Source organism: Chiloscyllium plagiosum, unplaced genomic scaffold (assembly GCF_004010195.1).
Source record: "Chiloscyllium plagiosum isolate BGI_BamShark_2017 unplaced genomic scaffold, ASM401019v2 scaf_12427, whole genome shotgun sequence".
Classification (NCBI taxonomy): Eukaryota; Metazoa; Chordata; class Chondrichthyes; order Orectolobiformes; family Hemiscylliidae; genus Chiloscyllium; species Chiloscyllium plagiosum.
The window spans coordinates 142-23115 of record NW_025211871.1 but is presented as its reverse complement, the minus strand read 5'-3'; the positions used below and the strand labels follow the sequence as shown (position 1 = coordinate 23115).

At 43.2% G+C, this 22974-nt stretch overlaps 1 protein-coding gene across 1 annotated transcript; it reads left to right on the top strand.

The window, feature by feature from the left end:
- Positions 1–602: 602 nt before the first annotated feature.
- Positions 603–21508, top strand: LOC122547166 (toll-like receptor 3; the record flags this gene model as incomplete). The annotated part of the gene is made up of 4 exons (XM_043685765.1): positions 603–976; positions 5257–5354; positions 7862–8330; positions 21317–21508. Coding segments are annotated over exons 3-4 (633 nt in total), but the record flags the coding sequence as incomplete, so codon positions are not given.
- Positions 21509–22974: the final 1466 nt, after the last annotated feature.

Here is a 22974-nt window from a genome sequence, read left to right as displayed (position 1 = left end):
TCATGCAAGATGAAAAGCTTCACCAATATGTCTCTATCAGAAATATTCAACTTCTTAACTACCAAGCAATTGTTTAAAAAAAAGTTTTTTTTTACGGGTTCTGCTGCTCTCCTTGTTTCTACTAGAGGAATCATATCAGAAGGTGGTGCCACCTTCTCAGGAGTGATTAGGGTGGATCACAATTATTAACTTTGCCTGCGGTATTCACACACCATTTGTTTTTACCAAGCCAGCCTGGACAGTGGCTTTAATTCATACCCTTCAGTTACAGAGACACTAACTAGTGCTAATTGTAATTAACTTACCAACCCCATTCCCAGTTACAAGTGTTCAGATCTCTTTGCCTCTTTTCTGTTCCAGTGACAGAAATTTGACATCAAGATTTTAATAATTAGTGGTATGAGTTTCGACATCCAAGCAAATGTGACATTTGTAACTGTCCCCTTGGACCTGGCTCAGCTCCAACCTGTAATCACTTATTCCTCACTCCCATGAGAAAGAGTTAAAAATAAATATTGCTGAAGAAACTCAGCAGGTTTCGCAGTATCTGTGGAAAGAAAGCAGAATTAACGTTTTGGGGTCCTTCTTCAGAACATGAAGGATCGTTGTTTCGCTGAGACATTTCGGGGGTGTCCCTCCTGCCTCCAATTGCTTCACAATTCTCTCTGCAATTGGCCGATGGAGCTGCCAGGGGCCTCCGAGGGAGTTTCCCCAAGAGCCAAAGAACTCCTCCGTCTCACAATGCCCGCCTCTTCGAAAGTGAAAGTGAACAGAAGGGAAGCTGCCCAGGATCCAAGTGCCTAAAATGAACTGCGACCACAAACTGCCATCGCACAGTGAACGAGACTCCGAATGCAGAACTGGTATAAACCAACTTCCCCTCAACGCCTGCACCAAATATTCACCTTGACTTGTAGGCACTGACGCGGTTGCACAATGTCTGGACACGGGGCAATGAGAGATCAGTAACCTAAAGGTGAGGATTAAAGTATTGGGGGTGAAGCCTGACCTGATGGCAGGGTGAGCGGGGAAACTGAGATGAAGCTGCAGCGGTGAGTAGCAGCTCCAGGTCACGCTTAACCCTGGATGAATTCACTGGCGCTTTCGTGGCAGTCTCAATGTATCATTGCAACCAAGCCGACCCTTTTGTTTGCGGTATAAGCTTAGATTCGACTTTAAAATGTCTATCTGTGTTATATATAGATATATGGACCTGTATATCTGCGTTGACAGAGTTGCAGCTCAAGTTGCACCAGTACTGAAGGGCCCATCTGTTTGGCCATTTAGTAAGACCATGGCAAGTCTGATAATCCATTGGCTGCTTTTCTGCCTTTTCTCCAGAACTATACTCATTGGAATTTAGAAGAATGGCGGTGGAGGGGGGGGGGAGTGGTAGATTTTACAAGCACATTTAAAATTATGAAAGCAATAGGTAAGATAGAAGCAAGGAGATTGTTTCCACTGGCAGGTGAAACTAGAACTAGGGAGCAGGGCCCCAGAATACAGGGGAGCATCCTGGGATGCTGCCTGACCTGCTGTGCGTTTCCAGCACCACACTCTGGACTCTGCAGCATCTACAGTCCTCACTTTCACCACAAAATGAGGGGGAGTACATTTCGGACTGACTGGAAGAGGAACTTCACCATCCAAAGGGTTGTGAATCTGTGGACTTCCCTGTCCAGTGAAGTAGTTGAGGCTACCTGATTGTATTTGCCTTAAAAACATTCAGACAGATTTTTGAACAGTAATGAAACTAAGGCTTATGGTGAGCAGGCATGTAAGGGGAGCTGAATCCACAAAAAGATCAGCCAGGGCAGGCTCGAAGGGCCAGATGGCCCACTCTTGCTCCTCTTTCTTACGCTGTTGTAACCCTTGATTCCCTTACCCAGTCAACAATCCATTTAGTGCCATTCCCTTACCTCTTTTCCCTAACCCTGCACATTCTTCCTTTTCAGATGACAGTTCAGTTCTGCCTTGGATATCTCCACTGAAGTTGTCTCTGCGTCTCTGCTGTCCTCTCCAGCAGTGCATTTGGGTCTTGACCCTGTAATAGCTTTCCCTCATTATGCTTTACCAATTATTTTAAATCTGTGGCCTCTCGTTCTTGCCCATGTTGCAAGTGTACCAGTTTCTCCCTGTCTGTTATGTCCAGGCCCCGTGTGATTTTGAATACTTTTTTCAGATCTCCTCTCATGCTGCTCCTAGCTGGAAACTGGGATTGGGAGATCAGGTCCTTGTTTTTGACTGGTGCAGATTTGATGGTCCAAAGAGCCTTCTTCTGTGCCCTGGACCTCAATGAACTTCTAACTAACTTCTTCCATCTACTTTCGTAACTGAAACTCCTTATCCCTTGAAGCATTCTCATTAATCGTTTCTACACTCATGAGCACTGTCTTCCTGTACAACTGTGTTTTAACTTATTCTTTCATTTGCAAGTAGCTGACTCACATTTCTACTTTATAGAATTGTAAAAGCCAACATGGTCCTTTGTGGATGATAGGAGGTTTGTATATGTACATGTCCAGTTGAGATACAAAGCATTACAAAACATTCACAGGTATAACAGGAGTGCTAAAGCAAAGTGCTTTAATGTTACATTGCTATAAATGTCTTTAAAATTCAATCTGAGGTTGAGAGAAAGACCTGGCATTTTTTACAATACCTTTCATGTTTTTAGATTGTCCCAAAACACCACCAACATTAAAATACTTTTGAAGTATAGTCAATGTTGTTCTGTAGGCAGCTGTTGCATTTATATATCACCATGAACAGTTAACTTGCAGAGAAAGGTCCTGCAAACAGTAATGATCTGACAGCCAGGGTGATTGGTCTTGGGGTTTTTTGAGGATAAATATCAACCCAAACACATGCCAATTTGAGTAGAAAAGTGTGGTGCTGATCTCCAACATCTGGAGTCCTCATCTTCTCCTTCATGCCGATTTGAACAGATTTCAGAAAGGAAGGTTGTGAAACAGTCATGACCAAGTACTTTATTGAGGTGGTAGGTGTGTTAGACTGGGACACATATACATGAACCTCCAGAAAACATTAACCACTGGAAATTACCAGAACAGACTAGTTGGCATTAAATTAGGGGAAAGGTGTGAAATTGGAATTAAAGCAGAAGGAAAGGAGGAAGGAATCAAAGGGCGGAATCTCCTGTTGTGCAAGTTAAATTTGGCATTGGGCATGGAAGTGAACATCCAGTCAAAAAGTAAGCTTTTTTCCAAATGATTATATATTTCCAGCTTATTATGTATACATTTGTAAGTAGCTCCGTGGTTTGTGGAATGGGAGTTAGCAGGAAGTTGACACCTTTGCTTATGTGATTGAAAATCCTGGTGGTATAGTTAAATGTCATCTTTAAAGCAAGGCCTTCATTCACTGAAAGCCAGCAGCATCACTCAGGCTTTTGCAATAGGCACCTGCAGCTAAAGTAGCACTTGCACCACACAAATGCCAAGTTATGATCATCTCCAATAAAAGACAATCTAATCACTGCCCATTTAACATTCAATGGTATTGCCATCACTGAATCCCCCATTATCAACATCTTTGGGGTTACTATCCACCAGAAGCCTAACTTGAATGACCTTATAAGTACATGGCTACAACAGCAGGTCAGAGGCTAGGAATACTGCAGTGAGTGACTCACCTCCTGACTCCTCAAAGCCTATTCAACATCCATACGGCACAAGTCAGGAATGTGATGGAATACTCCCCACTTGCGTGGATGGGTGCAGCTACATCAACACTCACAAAGCTTGACACCATCCAAAGCACCTTGCTTGATTGGCATCAAATTCAAAATATCTACTCCCTCCACCACCAACACTCAATAGCAGCAGTGTCTACAATCTACAAGATGCACTGCAGAAATTTACCAAAGATCCTTAGACAGCACTGTCCAAACACAGGACCACTTCACCTCAAAGGACAGGGGCAGCTGATACATACTCCTGACAAGTTTCCCTCCTAGCCCCTCACCATCATGAATTGGAAATATATGGCTGTTCCTTCACTAGCAGTGGGCCAAAATCTTGGAACTCCCTCCCCAAGGGTATTGTGGGTTTAGCTAGTGTACAAGAACTGCAATGGTCAAGAAGGCAGCTTACTACCTCCTTCTCAAGGGCAACTAGAAATGGGCAATAAATGCTGGTGCAGCCAGTAAGGCCAGTGAATGAATATATTTTAAAAACCATTCTGGCTCCTTCACCCTTCATAAGGATACAAATGCTTAGGAATTGACCGACAGGTTCAGACAGTACATTTGGATCAGCTCAGGCTTGGAGGGCCGAAGGGCCTGTTCCTGGGCTGTAAATTTTCTTTGTTCTATAATCAAACTTCCACTTTCTCTGGTCAGCCTGCTTCCCTTCTCCAGATAACTTTCACCCTTTGCCAATCTCCTTGATCCGTTGCACTCCAGCCTATCTCTCCCATGGTCAGCATCTGTGTCCCATGCAACTTAGACAACTACCGCATGGGCTCGATCATCACCTGATATAGACAAATGCTCTGCAAAGAAGACAGAGTAGTGGCTGCTCACTCTAAAGTTGAAAAAGGTGACTGAGTACCTTGCCTGATAAAGAGACACGAACCTGAAGCATGCATTACCCTGTTGAGGAGAACTTACTCGGGAAGAGGAACTTAATTCTGGTACACTGGCTTTCTAATGAGCATTCATGAGATGCAAATAAATGCAAACGTGCTTCCTGATGCCTGACATTGGGTATTTCAACCGACCTGTCGTATTCTGAGAACTTACATGCAACAGTTCATCTCGTGATTAAGCAGGCCAGGATTCCGTAAAAGAGAGGGAAATAAGGTTATTTTAGAGTTGTTGGAAGAGGGTTCTGTTCTGGGACCACTTCTGTTCACTATACATTAATGATCAGATACATGCCTGGAGTGAGTGACCACCAACTGAAGAAGACACACAGTAAATAATTTTGAAGGAGCATGTTAAAATAATGGAATGGGAAAATGTTGCACAATGGAATTAATTTAAACCTCTCAGACCTTGAAGATATATAAATGGGAGTAGGTGAAAGGTTAATGTCTACTAAGAACTCCGTTAAGAAATTAATATCTAGTGGAGGTTGGGCAAAGGAGTTAAGTCGTAGCCCCACTCAGGGATTTCTACATGCCAAAGAGAATCAACTCGTTTTTAATTTTTAATGCAGAACCTAGCATAGTGTCTTTATAACCTGTTGTTATCTTGTTTAGCCTTGTTGGTCACTGGCTTCTTTTTTCTAGTTTGATGATATGAAGCTGCAGCCAGTTTCGGTGATCCTTTGACCTTTTATTCAGAAGATTTCGGAAGCAGAAGAGGGACAGCTAATAAAGGACTGAAGGTGTTATATCTGAATGCTTGTGACGCAGATGTGGTGGGCATCACGGAGACGTTGGCTGCAAGGGGATCAGGATTGGGAGCTGAATATTCAAGGATATGCATCTTATCGAAAAGATAGGCAGATGGGCAGGGGGGTGAGGTTGCCCTATTAGTAAGAAATGAAATTAAATCAATACTAAGAAATTAATAGGGTCAGTGGTGTAGAATCTGTGTGGGTAGAATTGAGGAACTGCAAAGATGAAAAAACCAGTAGTAGGAGTCATATACAGGCTTCCAAACAGTAGCCAGGAGCTGGGGGCAAGATATACCAGGGGATAGTAAAGATGTGTAAGAAAGACAAAGTTACAGTGATCATGCGGGATTTCAAAATGCAGGTGAACTGGGAAAATCAGCTTGGTAGTGGTTCACAAGCAAAGGAATTTGTGGAGACCACTAGGGACAAGCAATACTGGATTTAGTATTGTGCAATGAGGCAGACGAGATAAAGGAGTTAAGGTAAAGGAACCCTTAGGAGGCAGTGATCATAAAATGATTGTATTTACTCTGTAACTTGAGAGGGAGAAGATAGAATCAAAGGTAACGGTACTACAGCTGAATAAAGGTAACTACAGAGGCATGAGGGAGGAGTTGGGTAGAATTGACTGGGAGGGTAGCATAGCAGGAAAGACAGTGAAACAGCAATGGCAGGTGTTTCTGGGAGTAATTCAGGAGACACAACAAAACTTCATCCTGAGGAAGGGAGAAGATAGAATCAAAGGTAACGGTACTACAGCTGAATAAAGGTAACTACAGAGGCATGAGGGAGGAGTTGGGTAGAATTGACTGGGAGGGTAGCATAGTTTATAACCTGTTGAAACAGCAATGGCAGGTGTTTCTGGGAGTAATTCAGGAGACACAACAAAAATTCATCCTGAGGAAAACAAAGCATGGTAGAGGACTAGGGAAGCCAGGGATAGCATAAAAGAGAAAGCATGTAATGGGCGGCACGGTGGCACAGTGGCTAGCGCTGCTGCCTCACAGTGCTAGAGACCCAGGTTCAATTCCCGCCTCAGGCAACTGTCTGTGTGGAGTTTGCAAATTCTCCCCATGTCTGCGTGGGTTTTCCTCCGGGTGCTCCGGTTTCCTCCCACAGTCCAAAGATGTGCAGGTTAGGTGAATTGGCTATGTTAAATTGCCCATAGTATTAGGTGAAGAGGTAAATGTAGGGGAATGGGTCTGGGTGGGTTGCTCTTTGGAGGGTCGGTGTGGACTTGTTGGGCCAAAGGGCCTGTTTCCACACTGTAAATTATCTAATCTAATCTAATAATCTGGCACTGGGGAGTGGGAACCTGAGGATTGGGAATCTTACAAAGACCAACAGATGGTAACAAAAAAGAAATAAGGAGGGAGAAGATTAAATATGAGCCAGCCAGCAATATAAAGGAAGGCTGTAAGAGTTTCTTTCGATATATAAAGGGCAACAGAGAGGCAAAAGTGGTCATTGGACCTTGGAAAATGACGCTGGAAACATAGTAGTGGGGAACAAGGAAATGACTGAGGAACTGAATAAGTACTTTGTGTCAGTCTTCACTTTGGAAGGCACAAGTAATATCCCAAAAATTCAAGAGTGTGAGGGGCAGAGCTGAGTATGGTGGCGATCACCAAGGAGAAAGTGCTCGAAATTGAATGGCCTGAAAGTGGATAAATCACCTGGACCAGATGAACTACACCCAGAGTTCTAAGGGACATAGTGAAAAGATAGTGGATGCATTACTGGTGATCTTTCAGGAAATGCTCCAGTCAGGGAGGGTCCCAGTGGACTGGGAAAAGGCTAACGTGACACTCTGTTTAAAAAGGGAGTAAGGCAAAAAATGGAAAATTCCAGACCGATTAGCCTAACCTCAGTCATGGGTAAGACCCTAGAATCCATTGTGCAGGTTGAGATTTCTGAATACTTGGAAGTGTATGGTAAATAGGGCAAATTCAGCATGGTTTCATCAAGGGGAGGTCATGCCTGACAGATCTGCTAGAATTCTTTGAGGAAGTAAAAAGCAGGTTAGACCAATGACAGCCAATCCTTGTTATCTGTCTAGATTTCAAGAAAGCCTTTAACAAGGTGCCACACAGGAGGTTGCTAAGTAAGATAAGGGCCCGTGGTATTAGAGGCAAAGTGTTAGCATTAATAGAAGCTTCATCTAACAGAAAGCAGAGAGTGGGGATTTGCGTATCAGGATAATTTGGTTATCAGGGCATTAATTACTTTGTTGTTTTATTTCTGAAATGTGAACCACTTAAGTGAAGCTTTAACTGGACAAAATAAGGCAGTACATTTTCTCATTTGAATCCACTATTATAAATGTGTGGTGTCATTATTTATGAAGTTTTATTTTGATCTGTGATATTTTCTTTCCTAAAAGTTTCTGCAATAGTAATCAATCTTTATTAAGTGCCACAGGCACAATTTAAACACAATTTGAAGTAAGAGACTGTAGTGTTAATATATGTGTCTTTTCTTTTTTTTGTACGTAGAATAAAAGTTTGATTCCACATTTGAAGAATGAAAATGTATTTCCAGACTATCATCTTGTACTTTAAATTTGCAATATTATATCACGGTGCTACAGCCTCTGGAACTCAATGTAAAATACAGGGTCTGGTTGCGGATTGTGGACACTTAAAGCTCTCAAGCATCCCTTCAGACCTTCCAGTCAACATCACAGTGCTAAATCTCTCCCATAACCAGCTGAAGCACTTGTCAGCTTCTACACTGTCTCAGTACAGTCAGCTTCAAGTTTTGAATGCTGGCTATAATGTCATCACTAAAGTCGAAGAAAACCTATGCAAAGCTCTTCCGTTCCTGCAAATGCTGGGGCTTGAACACAATCAGTTCTCTCATTTGTCCGTACATTACTTCTCGTACTGCAGCAACCTGACTGAGCTGTACATACAATTCAATCGAATCAAGGAGATCACAGGCAATCCTTTCACAAACCTTCAGGTAAGAATTAGTATGTCGACAACTGGCTTTCAAAAAATGCAACAGTGCTCTTTAAGAATGTAGAGAAAGTAGGAAGGAGTCAACAGGGAGTCAGGAAGACTAAACGGGGCTATGAAATGTCCTTGGCCAGCACAGTGAAGGAGAATCCTAAGGCATTTTATACAGAAATTAGGAGCAAGAGGGAAAGCGTAGGCTAAAGGAGGGAAGTTATGGGTGAGATCCTTAATGAGTACTTTGTATCAGTATTCACCAAAGAGAGGGATGCTAAGGTTAAGGAAAGCTGTGTGAATACTCACAGGCTAGTAAACATAATGAAGGAGGAAGTGTTGGGTGTCTTGAAATACATTAAGGTAGACAAGTCCCCAGGGCCAGACAAGATCTATCCCAGGATAGTGTGGGAGACAAGGGCCTTAACAGATAACTTTATGTCATCTTTGGCCTCAGATGAGGTTCGAGGGGACTGATGAATGGCCAATGTTGTCCCTTTGTTTAAGAAGCGCAACAGAAATAATCCAGGTAATTATGGGCTGGTGAGCCTAACATCAGTGGTGGGGAATCTGCTGAAGCAGATAGTGAGAGTCACGATTTATTCACACTGGCAAGCAAATGGATTCGTAGTGATAGGCAGCATGGGTTTGTGTGGAAAAGGTCATGTCTCACCCAACTTGATTGAGTTTTTTAAGGAGGTTACAAGAATTATTGATGAGGAAAAGGTGCCGGGTGTTGTCTACATGGACTTTAGTAAGGCATTTGATAAGGTACGTCATACCAGGCTGGTACATAAGGTATATTTTCATGGGATCCCAGGTGAGCTGGCTAGATGGATACGAGACTGGCTTGGTCATAGAGGACAGAGACTAGCGGTGGAAGAATGCTATACAGAATGGAGATCAGTGATTAGTGGTGTTCTGCAGGAATCATTGCTGGGACCTTTGTTGCTTGTAATACATATAAATAATCTGGAGGAAGATGTAACTAGTCTGATTATTAATTTTGCGGATAACACTAAAGGTGGCGGGTTGCAGATACTGAGGAGGATTGTCAAAGGATACCAGCGGAATATTGATAGATTGCAGATTTTGGCAGCGAAATGGCAGGTGGAGTTTAATCCAGACAAATGCATTTTGGAAGGTCAAATTTGGATGATAATTATACAATAAATGGTAGAACTGTTAGGAGCATTGGCGTACAGAGGGATCTGTGTGTACAGGTCCATAGATCCATGAGAGTGGCAACATAGGTGGATAAGGTGGTCACAGGCATACAGCATACTTCATCGGCAGGGCATTGAATATAAAAGTTGGCAAGTTATGTTACCTTTACAAAATTTTAGTTCGGCCACATTTGGAATATTGTGTACCATTCTGGTCACCACATTAACAGATGGTCGTGGATGCTTTAGAGCGGATGCAGAGAACGTTTCCTAGGATGTTGCCTAATGTGGAGGGTTTTTGTTATCAGGAGAGGTTGGATAACCTTGGATTGTTTTCACTGGAGAGATGGAAGCTGAGGGACAAACTGATAGAATTCTACAAAATTATGAGAGACATAGATAGGGTAGATGGTCAGAGGCTTTTTCCCAAGGTGGAAAGGTCAACTTCAAGAGGCCACAGGTTCACGGTGAAAGGGGGAACGTTTAAGGCAGAAGTGTGGGGAAAATGTTTCTCACATTTCATGGGCACCTGGAACATACTGCCAGTGGAGGTGGTGGAAACAGACACGTTAGCAATGTTTAAGGTGTATCTTAATAGCCGCGTGTGCGTGCTGCAAACAGAGGGAAAGTAATTGTGCAAGGGCAATAATTAGCAGGTCTAAATAAGGATTCGGAATCAATGCAGGCTTGGTGGGCTGAAGAGCTTGATTGTGTGCTGTACTTATTGTATTGATAAGAGAATTTGAGGTTTCGGTTAAGAAAAAGAAGGAAGCATATAACAAGTAGAGATAGGAGAGATTGAGTGAATCCTTAGACTATAAAGGCAATAGGAGTATACTTAAGAGGGGAATCAGGAGTTCAAAAAGGAGACATGAAATAGCTTGGTAAATAGGGTTAAAGGGAACCCAAAAGGTTTTTATAAATACATTAAGGACAAAAGGGTAACGAGGGAGAGAACAGGGCCCCACAAAGATCAGCAAGGCAGCCTATGTGTGGAGCTGCAGGAGATGAGGAGATAATAAACAAGTATTTTGCATCAGTGTTTACTATGGATAAGGACATGGAAGATATAGAATGTGGGGAAATAGATGGTGACATCTTGGATAATGGCATATAAGTGGATAAGTCCCCAGGACCTGATCTGGTGTACCCTAGAAATATATGGGAAGCGAGGGAAGTGATTGCAGGGCCCCTTGCTGAGATATGTGTATCATTGATAGTCACTGGTGAGGTGCCAAGACTGGAGGTTGGCTAACGTGGTGCCACTGTTTAAGAAAGGTGGTATGGAAAAGCCAGGGAATGATAGACCAGTGAGCCTGATATCAGTGGTAGGGAAGTTATTGGAGGGAATCCTGAGGGACAGGATTTACATGTATTTATAAAGGCAAGCACTGATTAGGGATCGTCAGCATGGCTTTGTGCGTGGGAGGTCATGTCTCACAAACTTGATTGAGTTTTTTGAAGAAGTAACAAAGAGCATTGATGAGGGAAGAGCAGTGGATGTCATGTATATGGACTTCAGTAAGGCGTTCTGACAAAGTTCCTCACGGAAGACTGGTTAGCAAAGTTAGATCACATGGAATACAGGGAGAACTAGCCATTTAGATACAGAACTGAAGGTAGAAGACAGAGGGTGGTAGTGGAGGATTGCTTTTCAGACTGGAGGCCTATGACCACTGGTATACCACAAGGATCAGTGCTGGGTCCACTACTTTTCATCATTTATATAAATGATTTGGATATAAGCATAAGAGGCATAGTTAGTAAGTTTACAGACGACACCAAAATTGGAGGTGTAGTGGACAGCGAAGAAAGTTACCTCAGATTACAACAGGATCTTGATCAGATGGGCCAGTGGGCTGAGGAGTGGCAGAAGGAGTTTAATTTAGATAAATGTGAGGTGCTGCAGTTTGGAAAAGCAAATCAGAGCAGGACTTATACGCTTCATGGTTAAATCCTATGGAGTGTTGCTGAACAAAGAGATCTTGGAGTGCAAGTTCATAGTTCCTTGAAAGTAGAGTTGCAAGTGGATAGGATAGTGAAGAAGGCATTTGATATACTTTTGTTTATCGGGCAGAGTACAGTATTGAGTACAGGAGTTGGGAGGTCATGTTGCGGCTGTACAGGACATTGGTTTGGCCACTATTGGAATATTGCGTGCAATTCTGGTCTCCTTCCTATTGGAAAAACGTTGTGAAACTTGAAAGGGTTCAGAAAGATTTACGAGGATGTTGCCATGGTTGGAGGATTTGACCTATAGGGAAGGTTGAATAGGCTGGGGCTGTTTTCTCTGGAGCGTCGGAGACTGAGGGGTGGCCTGATAGAGGTTTATAAAATCTTGAGGGGCAAGGATAGGGTAAATAGATAATAGGTGGGGGAGTCCTGAACTCGAGGGCATAGGTTTAGGGTGAGGGGGAAAGATATAAAAGAGACCTAAGGGGCAATTTTTTTCATGCAGATGGTGGTGTGTGTATGGAATGAACTGCCAGAAGTGGTGGAGGCTGATACGACGACAACATTTAAAAGGCATCTGGATGGGTATATGAATAGAAAAGGTTTAGAGGGATATGGGCCAAGTGCTGGCAAATGGGACTAGATTAAGTTAGAATATCTGGGCAGCATGGACAAGTTGGACCAAAGGGTCTGTTTCCCTGTTGTATATCTCTATGACACTATGATATCATATTTATATTGCGGCACCTCTCATAAAACCACTTTCTTAATATTGTTTGTTATTTTTCAAACGTAACTGGTTCTATTTTTAATGCAGTTGTCCACTATGACTTTGCATATTTAAAGTTAGTTGAAGAAAAAGCTCCTAGCTTGTCCAGCCTCTCCCTATAACTCATACTGTTGAGTCCTGACAACATCCTTGTAGATTTCTTCTGCACTTTTTCGAGTTTAATAACATCCTTTCCATAATAAGGTGACCAAAACTGAACTCAATACTCCAAGTTCAGCCTCACCAATGCCCTGTACAACTGCAACATAACTTCCCAACTTCTATACTCAGTACACTGACTGATGAAGGCTAGTGTGCCAAAAGCCTTCTTCACTGCCCTGTCAAGCTGTGACTCTACTTTCAAAGAACCATGCACTTGAACTGCAAGATCGCTCTGTTCCACGACATTCCTTAAGGGTCTACCGTTTACCATGAAACTGCTATCTTTATTTGACTTTCCAAAATGCAAGACCTCCCACTTACCTATATTAAACTCCATTTGCATTTCACAGCCCACTTCCCCAGCTGATCAAGGTCCCGCTGCAATTTCTGAGAATCTACCTCACTGTTCACGATACCGCCTGGTTTAGTGTCTTCTGCAAACTTACTAATCATGCCTTGAACATTCTCATCCAAATCACTGATATAGACAACAAACAGCAATGGGCCTAGCACTGACTCCTGTGGCACACGACTAGTCTGACAAGCATCATTCCACTATTACCCTCTGCTTCCTACTAACAAGCCAATTGTGTATCCATTTTGCCAGCTCCTCTTGAATTTCATGCGATCTAACCTTCCAGAGCAGTTATAGAAAATCCACTTGTATTACTGTCGACAATGACTTTGCAGTTGGATGTGCTAATCTTCTATACACCTCAAGTGGAAGCACACTGCTGGACGATAAGCTACTGTGTTGAAAATTTAGATCTTAACTATTTAGGATGAATTATATCATGCAACATGAGTTATGAAACCATAGGAACCTTGTGCATACAAAACCTAAGTGGTAATGTCTGAACACCAACTAAAGAATAAATAACTAGGAAATAGCTAGGCATCAGTTAAGGGCCTGGTTAAAGAAAAATGTGCAATCCTGTTGTGTTGAACTGATTCAGCACATTTCTTTGCGTGTTTAGTAATTGTGACTCCTAAAGCATAGTATGTCACCTTCAGTAATGCAATTTTAGATCAGAATCACCAACCCTATTTTGATTTTCTTTGCTGGTTTATTTTTTTTTCATCTTATCTCTGTCTGATTACCTTCTCTTTATTTTCCAACAGTAGAGTCATGGAGACGCACAGCATGGAAACAGACCCTTCAGTTCAATTCGTCCATGCCTGCCACATATCCTAAATTAATCTAGTCCCATTGGCCAGCATTTGGTCCATATCCCTCTAAACCCTTCCTATTCATGTACCCTTCTGGATGCCTTTTAAATGTTGTAATTCTACCCGCCTCCACTACTTTCTCTGGCAGCTCATTCCATTCACAAACCACCGTCTGCATGAAAGGTTGTCCCTTTTAAACTTTTCCTGTCTCACCTAGATCCTATGCCCTCTAGTTTTGAACTCCCCCTACCCAGGGAAAAATACCTTGACTGTTCACCCTATCCATGCCTCTCATGATTTTATAAACCTCTATATAAGGTAACCCCTCAACCTCTGAAGCTCCAGGGAAAATAGCCCCAGTCTTTTCGGCCTCTCCCTATAGCTCAAAAACTCTAACCCTGGCAACATCCTTGTAAATCTTTTCTGAACCCTTTCAAGTTCAACAACACATTTCCCATAGCAGGGAGGCTAGTATTCCAAAAATGGCCTGACCAATGTACTGTACAGCTGCAACATGACCTCCTAACTCATACACTCAAAGCACTGACCAATAAAGTCAAGAGTTCCAAATGCCTTTTTCACTACCCTGTCAACCTGGGGTTCCGCTTTCAAGGAACTGTGAACATGCACTCCAAGATCTCTTTGTTCGGCAACACACCCCAGGACCTTACCATTAGGTTCATAAGTCCTTCTTGATTCATCTTACCAAAACATCTCACATTCATCTAAAGTCCATTTGCCACTCTTCAGCCCATTGGCCCATTTGATTAAAGTCCCATTGTATTCTGAGATAACTTCCTTCACTGTCCGCTACACTACCAATTTTGGTTTCATCTGCAAACGTATTAACTGTAATTCCTTCATTCACAGCCACATCATTTATATGCACGACAAAAAGCAGTGGACCCAGCACCAATCCTCATGGTCACACCACTGATCACAGGCCTCCAGTCCAAAAAAACAACATTCCACTACCACCCTCTGTCAGGTACCTTCAAGCCAATGTTGTCTCCAAATTGTTGGATCCCTCTGATTCCATTGCTAACCAGTCTATGAAGTGGAAACTTGTCAAACATGTTGCTGACATATTTATAGATAATGTAACTTCTTTGCCCTCATTAAATCATCTTTGTCAGCTCTTCAGAAAATTCAATCAAGTTCATGAGACATGATTTCACACACACAAATCTCTGTTAACTAACCTTAATCAGTCTTTGCCTTTACAAGCACTTGTAAATCCTGACTCTCTGAATCCCCTCCAAGAACGTACCCACTGATGTCAGGCTCACCAGTCTATAGTTCCCTGACTTTTCCTTACAGCCTTTCCTTACAGCACCACATTAGCCACCTTCCAGTCTCCTGGACCTCACCCATGGCTGTTGATGATACAGATATCTCAGCAAGGGGCCCAGCAATGGTGACCCTAGCTTCCCAAAATGTTTTGGGTTTCACCTGATCAGGTCCTGGAGACTTATACACCTTTATGCATTTTAAGATGTCCAGTACCACCTCCTCTGTAATATGGACACTTTTCAAGATATCAATATTTATTTCTCCAAGATCTCTACCTTCCATGTCCTTTTCTACACTAAATGCTGATGCAAAATACTCCTTTAGATCTCACCCACCTCCTGCGGTCCCACACATAGGTGGCCTTGTTGATCTTTACGGGGTCCTATTCTCTCCCTAGTTACTCTTTTGTCCTCAATGTATTTGTAGAATCTCTTTGGATTCTCCTTAACCCTATTTGCCAAAGCCCGTTTGGCAAGTCATGTCCCCTTTTTTGCCCTCCTGAATTCCCTCTAGAGTATACTCCTACCACCTTTATACTCCTCTCGGGGTTCATTCAATCCCAGTTGTCTATACCTGCCATTTGCCTCCTTTTTCTTGACCAGAGCCTCAGTATCTCTAGTCATCCAGCATTCACTACACCTACTAGCCTTGCCCTTCACCCTGACAGGAATGTCTTACCTCTGGACTCTTGTTAACTCATTTTTGAAGGCCTCCACTTTCCAGCTGTCTCTTTCCCTCCAAACAACCTCTCCCAATCAACTTTTGAAAGTTCTGGCCTAATACCATCAAAATTAGCCTTACTCCAATTCAGAACATTAACTTATGTATCAGGTCTAACCTTTTCCATAAGTATTTTCAAACTAAAAGAATTATGATCAATATCCCCAAAGTGCTGTCCCACTGACACCTCAGTCACTTGCCCTGCCTTATTTCCAAAGAGAAGGTCAGGTTCTGTTCCTTCTCAAGAAAGAACTTGTTGTTCAGGATTCTGACATTCACACCTCCTTAATGTTTTGTCTTTTTTCATGTGTCACAGCCTCTCCCTTTATCACCACGAAACCTTTTGTAATTCAGTCTCTCCTGCCTTTCACCTTATCACAGACCTTTTTATATTATAAATGTCATATGACATGGTGGATAAGACACATTGTGGCTGTCCTGCTCATATTACTCAGTTACATTATACATAAGTGTCTAGGCTAGAGTGGTCCTGGAAAAGCACAGCAGGTCAGGCAGCATCCGAGGAGCAGGAAAATCGACATTTCGGTCAAAAGCCCTTCATCAGGAATAGAGGCAGGGTGCCTCACAACATGCAGCCCTCCACTCCCGCTGCTCCAATCCCAACCTCACCATCAAGCCAGCAGATAAAGGGGGTGCAGTGGTAGTCTGGCACACTTACCTCTACACCGCTGAAGCCAGACGCCAACTCGAAGACATCTCCTCCTACTGCCCCCTCGACCATGACCCCACCCCCCATCACCAAACCATCATCTCCCAGACCATCATCTCCCAGACCATACAGAACCTCATCACCTCAGGAGATCTCCCATCCACAGCTTCCAACCTCATAGTCTGGGAACCCCTCACTGCCCGATTCTACCTCCTTCCCAAGATCCACAAGCCTGACCACCCTGACCGACCCATTGTTTCAGCATGCTCCTGCCCCACCGAACTCATCTCTACCTGCCTTGACACTGTCCTATCCCCCCTAGTCTAGGAACTCCCCACATATGTTCGAGACACCACCCACACCCTCCACCTTCTCCAAGACATCCGTTTCCCCGGCCCCCAACACCTCATCTTCACCGTGGATATCCAATCCCTCTACACCTCCATCCGCTATGACCAGGGCCTCCAAGCTCTCCGTTTCTTTCTCTCCCGACATCCCCAACAGTACCCTTCCACTGACACTCTCATTTGTTTGACTGAACTGGTCCTCACCCTTAACAATTTCTCCTTCGAATCCTCCCACTTCCTCGAGACCAAAGGGGTAGCCATGGGCACCCATATGGACCCCAGCTATGCCTGTCTCTTTGTTGGCTACGTAGAACAGTTGATCTTCCGTAATTACACCGGCACCACTCCCCACCTCTTGCTCCGCTACATTGATGACTGAATTGGCGCCACCTCATGCTCCCGTGAGGAGGTTGAGCAATTCATCAGCTTCACCAACACATTCCACCCTGACCTTAAATTTACCTGGACCATCTCTGACACCTCTCTCCCCTTCCTGGACCTCTCCACCTCCATTAATGACGACCGACTTGATACTGACATTTTTTACAAACCCACCGACTCCCACAGCTACCTGGATTACACCTCTTCCCACCCTATCTCTTGCAAAAATGCCATCCCGTATTCCCAATTCCTCTGCCTCTGCCATATCTGCTCCACCAGAGAACACACCAGATGGCCTCCTTCTTCAGATCTGCAATTTCCCTTCCCACGTGGTTAAAGATACCCTCCAATGCATCTTGTCCACATCCCAGCCCTCCGCCCTCAAACCCCACCCCTCCAACCGTAACAAGGACAGAACGCCCCTGGTGCTCACCTTCCACCCTACCAACCTTCGCATAAACCACATCATCTGATGACATTTCCACCACCTCCAAACGGATCCCACCACCAGGGATATATTTCCCTCCCCACCCATTTCCGCTTTCTACAAAGACCGTTCCCTCCATGACTACCTGGTCAGGTCCACGCCCCCCAACAACCCACCCTCCCGTCCTGGCACCCTCCCCTGCCATCGCAGGAATTGCAAAACCGTGCCCACACCTCCTCCCTCACCTCCATCCAAGTCCCCAAAGGAGCCTTCCACATTCATCAGAGTTTTACCTGCACATCCACTAATATCATTTATTGTATCCGTTGCTCCCAATGCAGTCTCCTCTACATAGGGGAGACTGGATGCCTCCTAGCAGAGCGCTTTAGGGAACATCTCCGGGACACCCGCACCAATGAACCACACTGCCCTGTAGCCCAACATTTTAACTCCCCCTCCCACTCTGCCGAGGATATGGAGGTCCTGGGCCTCCTCCACCGCCGCTCCCTCACCACCCGATGCCTGGAGGAAGAAAGCCTCATCTTCTGCCTCGGAACACTTCAACCCCATGGTATCAGTGTGGATTTCACCAGTTTCCTCATTTCCCCATGCCCCATCTCACCCCAGCTTCAACGTTCTAGCTCAGCACCTCCCTCATGACCTGTCCTACCTACCTATCTTCCTTTCCATCTATCCACTCCATCCTCCTCTCTGACCTATCACCTCCATCCCCACCCCCATTCACCCATTGTACTCTATGCCACTTTCTCCCCACTCCCACCCCCCTCTCATTTATCTCTCCACTCTGCAGGCACCCCGCCTCTATTCCTGATGAAGGGCTTTTGCCCGAAACGTCGATTTTCCTGCTCCTCGGGTGCTGCCTGACCTGCTGTGCTTTTCCAGCACCACTCTAATCTAGACTCTGGTTTCCAGCATCTGCAGTCCTTGTTTTTACCTACATTATACATAAGCCCATCAAACCCAGGTCTATCCCTTTTAATACGGCATCTTAGCTTTGGCCTCGAGGTGAAGATGATCCAGAGTTGTATCACCCTGTACAAAGCAAATGCTACTGGTTAAAGGTACAACATACTCACAGTGTGGAGGTGCCAGTGTTGGACTGTGATGGACAAAGTTAAAAAATCACAACACCAGGTTCTAGTCCTACAGGTTTGTTTGGAAGTATTAGCTTTTGGACCGCTACTCCTTCATTAGGTAGCTGTGGAGCAGATCATAAGACAGCATTTATAGCAAAAGATCACAGTGTCATGCAATTGAAATGATATATTGAACAAACCTAAATTGCTGTTAAGTCTTTCATCGTTTCGAATGGGTTGTGGGTTCATTATTCCAGGTTTGTTCTAGATTTGTTCAATGATTCGTTTCAGTTGCATAACACTGTGACCTTTGGCTATGAATTCTGTGTCTTATGATCCTGCTCCACAGCTGCCTGATAAAGGAGCAGTGCTCTGAAAGATAGTACTTCCAAACAAACCTGTTGGACTATCGCCTGGTGTTGTGTAATTTTTAACATACTCACATGCAGGCTCTCAAATAACCTAATTGTTAAGTAAGAGCATTTTTTTGTCTTCTCCAGTTCCCTGCTGTGACAGTTTAGTCATCATGCCTGCACTGTTCTATTACCTAGTGCCAATCCCCCATCTTTTCTCCATATGACTGTGCATCATTTTGATTCAAATAATCATCCAATACCCTCTTGAATGCCTCAATTAAACCTGCCTCCAGCACATTTCCAAGCAATCCATTCCAGATTCTAATTATTCACTGTGTGAAAGCGTTCTTTCTCAGAACACTCTGGCTTCATTTGCACATCCCTTTAAATTTATCCCCTTTTTCTTGGACAAGACAGAAGAGTTTCTTCCCTATTTACTCTATCCAGACCGCTTCAAGATTTTGAAAATCTCTTATCAAATCTCCTCTCAGCCTTCATCTCTCTGAGAAGAACAGTCCCAACTCCTTCAGTCTATCCTCATAACTAACGTTTCTCATCCCTGGAGCCATTGTTGTAAATCGCTCCTGCGCCCTTTACAATTCATGCACATCTTTTGATAATCCATCGGTATGCTGGTTGTTGATGTCTTTGTCCAAGAAGAAAGAAAGACTTCTAGCACCTCATCACATTTCTCATCAACACCCCAAAATATTTTTCAGACCTTGAATTAACTTAAAGTGTAGCTGCAATTGTTATGTAGAGCGGAACGTTTCAAAATGGAGGTACTTGGAGCACCAACTGTTGTGGCAAGCTCCAGTGCATCACTGACCACAGGGAGCTATGATGGAGCTGTGATCTGGGTCTAACAGAGAGTGCCCCATTCCCATCCATTCTTCTGGGCTATTCCCCACCCCCACCACCACCACTTCTTTGACTGTTGCAATTCACACAGAGGTGGTCATGACAATATTCAAGTCTCAAATTGGGATCACGTTGGGAAAAGAATGTGTTGCATGAGCATGCTACCTCATAACATTGTGAGAGTTGATGCTCATGGTGAAGGTTTACATCACCATACTCTTTCAGTGTTGGAAACAACAGAGCCTGCTTGGTCTAATGTGGCTGTGGAAAACTGCTCCCTGGTCTTACAGAAGAGTGTCTTACCGATAACAATAAAATTTATTGCAGCCAATTACAGCTTACACTGATAGAACAGATATCATTAAAGGGAGGTGATGGCCTAGTGGTCGTATCACTGGACTGTTGATCCAAATACCCCGATAATATTCTGGGGATACAGATTCAAATCCCACCATGGCAGATGGTGGAATTTGAGTTAAAAAAAAATCTGGAATTAAAAGTCTAATGACAACCATGAATCCATTGCTGATTGTCAGGAAAAACCTATCTGGTTCACTAATGCCCTTTCAGGAAGGAAACTGTCATCCTTACCTGGCCTGGCCGACATATGGCTCCAGACCCACAGCAATGTGGTTGACTCTTAACTGCCCTCTGGGCAACTAGGGATGGGCAATAAATGCTGGCCTAGCCCTCATCCTGTGAATGAATAAAGAAAAAGAAATTCCGAGCAGGATTCATTGTCAGATCTCACTCTTTCAAGAGGTCTTAAGTGTGTACAAATCCATGGGACTTCATTATAGTAGGCAGTATGTATTATATTCCCATCTACTGGCAGAAAGTGGGAACTGCAACACTGAGGTGTCACCGTTTCCAATTGTAGCCACTTGATGGAGCTATATAATTCCAAATTCATTCCAGATCTAATATAATTAATTAAAGGTGTTTTATATTCAGGAAAACCAATTCCCTGGGGTTTTGATATTAATTTGATAGCAAATATAAAGCAGCAATGGGTGTTAAAAGAAGGTTGAATGTCTAAAATAAAGAGAAAACTGTTGAAAATTCTTTGCAGATGGGTCAGCATTTGTGATGAAGACAAACCGGTTTAAGTTGCTGCGAAAATCTTGAAACAGAGAAGAGGAATTAAAGAGGATGTGCAGCAGAGACAAGGAGGGGTAAAACTGAAACAAGAACAGGAGAAACTTGCCAAAGTGGAGTGCCATCCAACAGCTCATAAAATGTAAAAACAAATAGGCAGATAATGACAGATAGAAAAATGGGAAGGAAAGTGGAGTCTAAGATATCTTATCTAAATACCCAAGGAATGCAGTAGGAGGTACTTAGCTAGACATGATACAAAGAAATGAGATGGCAGGCTACAAATACTCCTTCTAAGTGCGGTCTAATCAGCAGGAAAGCTGGGCAAGTCTGAGCCAGGCTCAAACAACCCAAGGCTTTCATAATTCTGACTTTTCTCCTGAGCTTTGCATTCTCTTTAGGTAAAGAAAGGAAAATCAAATCTGTTCTCATGAAGCAAATTTGATTGCTAATCGAACTGTGATAGGAATAAGCGATATTTAGAATTGATCCTGCTCTAACTGAACGATCATATGTTTCTCTTTTTAAGGAATTGACAGTCCTGGATGTGTCTCACAATAAATTGGTTTCCGCAAAACTGGGAACTGAGCTGCAGTTGCAAAAGCTGCAAAGGTTGGCGCTGTCTGCAAACAAAATCACACAGTTAAAGAATGACGATTTTGATTTCCTCAACGGCAGCACGCTGTACCAGCTGGATTTGTCGTCCAACAGCATCACTGAGGTAATTGTATTTTGTGCTGGCAGTTGGTGTATGGTTATTTTACACCAGATTGCTTTGAGGAATAAGGCAAGTCATGAGTAAACTGTGAAACAAGCCCAATTAAAATCGCCATATTTCAGAGCTAGCAGGATGCTGGCTAGTGTAAGGCAAAACAGAAACAAAGATTTGCAGAAACTGGGTCTTCTCATGGTTCAGTGCGAAATAATTGTTCAGCATTCTGAAAATAGATGGGTGTGAGCTGTCACTAGTAATTGAGGGTTCAGGAATGAGAATCAAGATACTGGGGTAAATATGAGAGATGTAGACTAGAAAGCAGAAGGGGCCTCCTTTATATATTCAGGCTGGGGAATTCACTTGTCGGATTAGTAGTTGAAGCAGAAAGCACAAGAATGGATGAGATAGGCAGCTGAAGGGAAGGAGGTTAAAAGGCTAGGGGAGCAAATAGCTAAATATGTTTGGACTACTTAAACTCACCTGACCAACCAAGCATTTGTATCATAGCAAAGAGGTGATGGAGGGAATAAAAGAAAATGACCTAGAATCTTGAGAGAAAAGAAGGACAAGATAGTTCAAGAGGCAGGAAAAGCAATGAATAGCAGAGGCAAGGATGAGGCAAAACTGAACTGAAAACAGATGTCTGACCACCTCTTCTCAACAGCTATAATGGATGGGCAATAAATTCTGGCTGAACCAGTGACCTCAAAGACTCCATGGAAGAATACATTCACACAGACCCCATGGAAGCTGCCACAATAGAGTGCAGTCCAGCAGCTTTAAAAACAACGTTAGGTTAATAGCAAAGTGGGGAGGAAAGACTGACAAATAGCACAGACAGATTGGGCTGAAAGGCTTGTTCCTGTGTTGTAGATTGTGTGTATCTCTGAATATAAGGATACTCTGAGTTTTGCTCCTTTCTTAAAAAGAATGCATGGTAGCAATCTATGAAGAGCTTTTTTTTAAACAAGACCTTTGTTTATTAAGAACTTGTTAAGTCAAGAATGACTCTGGGCCGTGGTATATGAGGGATGGGAAGAGATAAATTCTCAAACGCCAGAGAAGACATAACATTTGTGAGCTAATCCATTTTTTTGGCTTGTGACCCTCAATTGTTCATATCATAGAATCACATGGAAAATTTAAATTTAAATTCATACTGCCATTTGTACAGTATCATCAAATCTTGGACTTCTCATTTTGAATTTGCCAGTGAAACTAACAGCCTTTCTCAAAGTCTGATTGTCATAAAACATAAATGAGATACAAAGGAAGTGAGAATGTACGTGTCAGTAGGAATGGATTGCCTGGTCTTTACAAGCTGATAGCTGTGAATTAGGATGCATAATTTGGGCAGTCCAAGAAGCATGTTGAAACAACAAACCATAGCAGGGTTTTGGGAAAAAACTAATGGCAATTTACACTGTAAGTAATGTCTGAAAGGAAACAAAAAAAATCTCATTACCATTGAC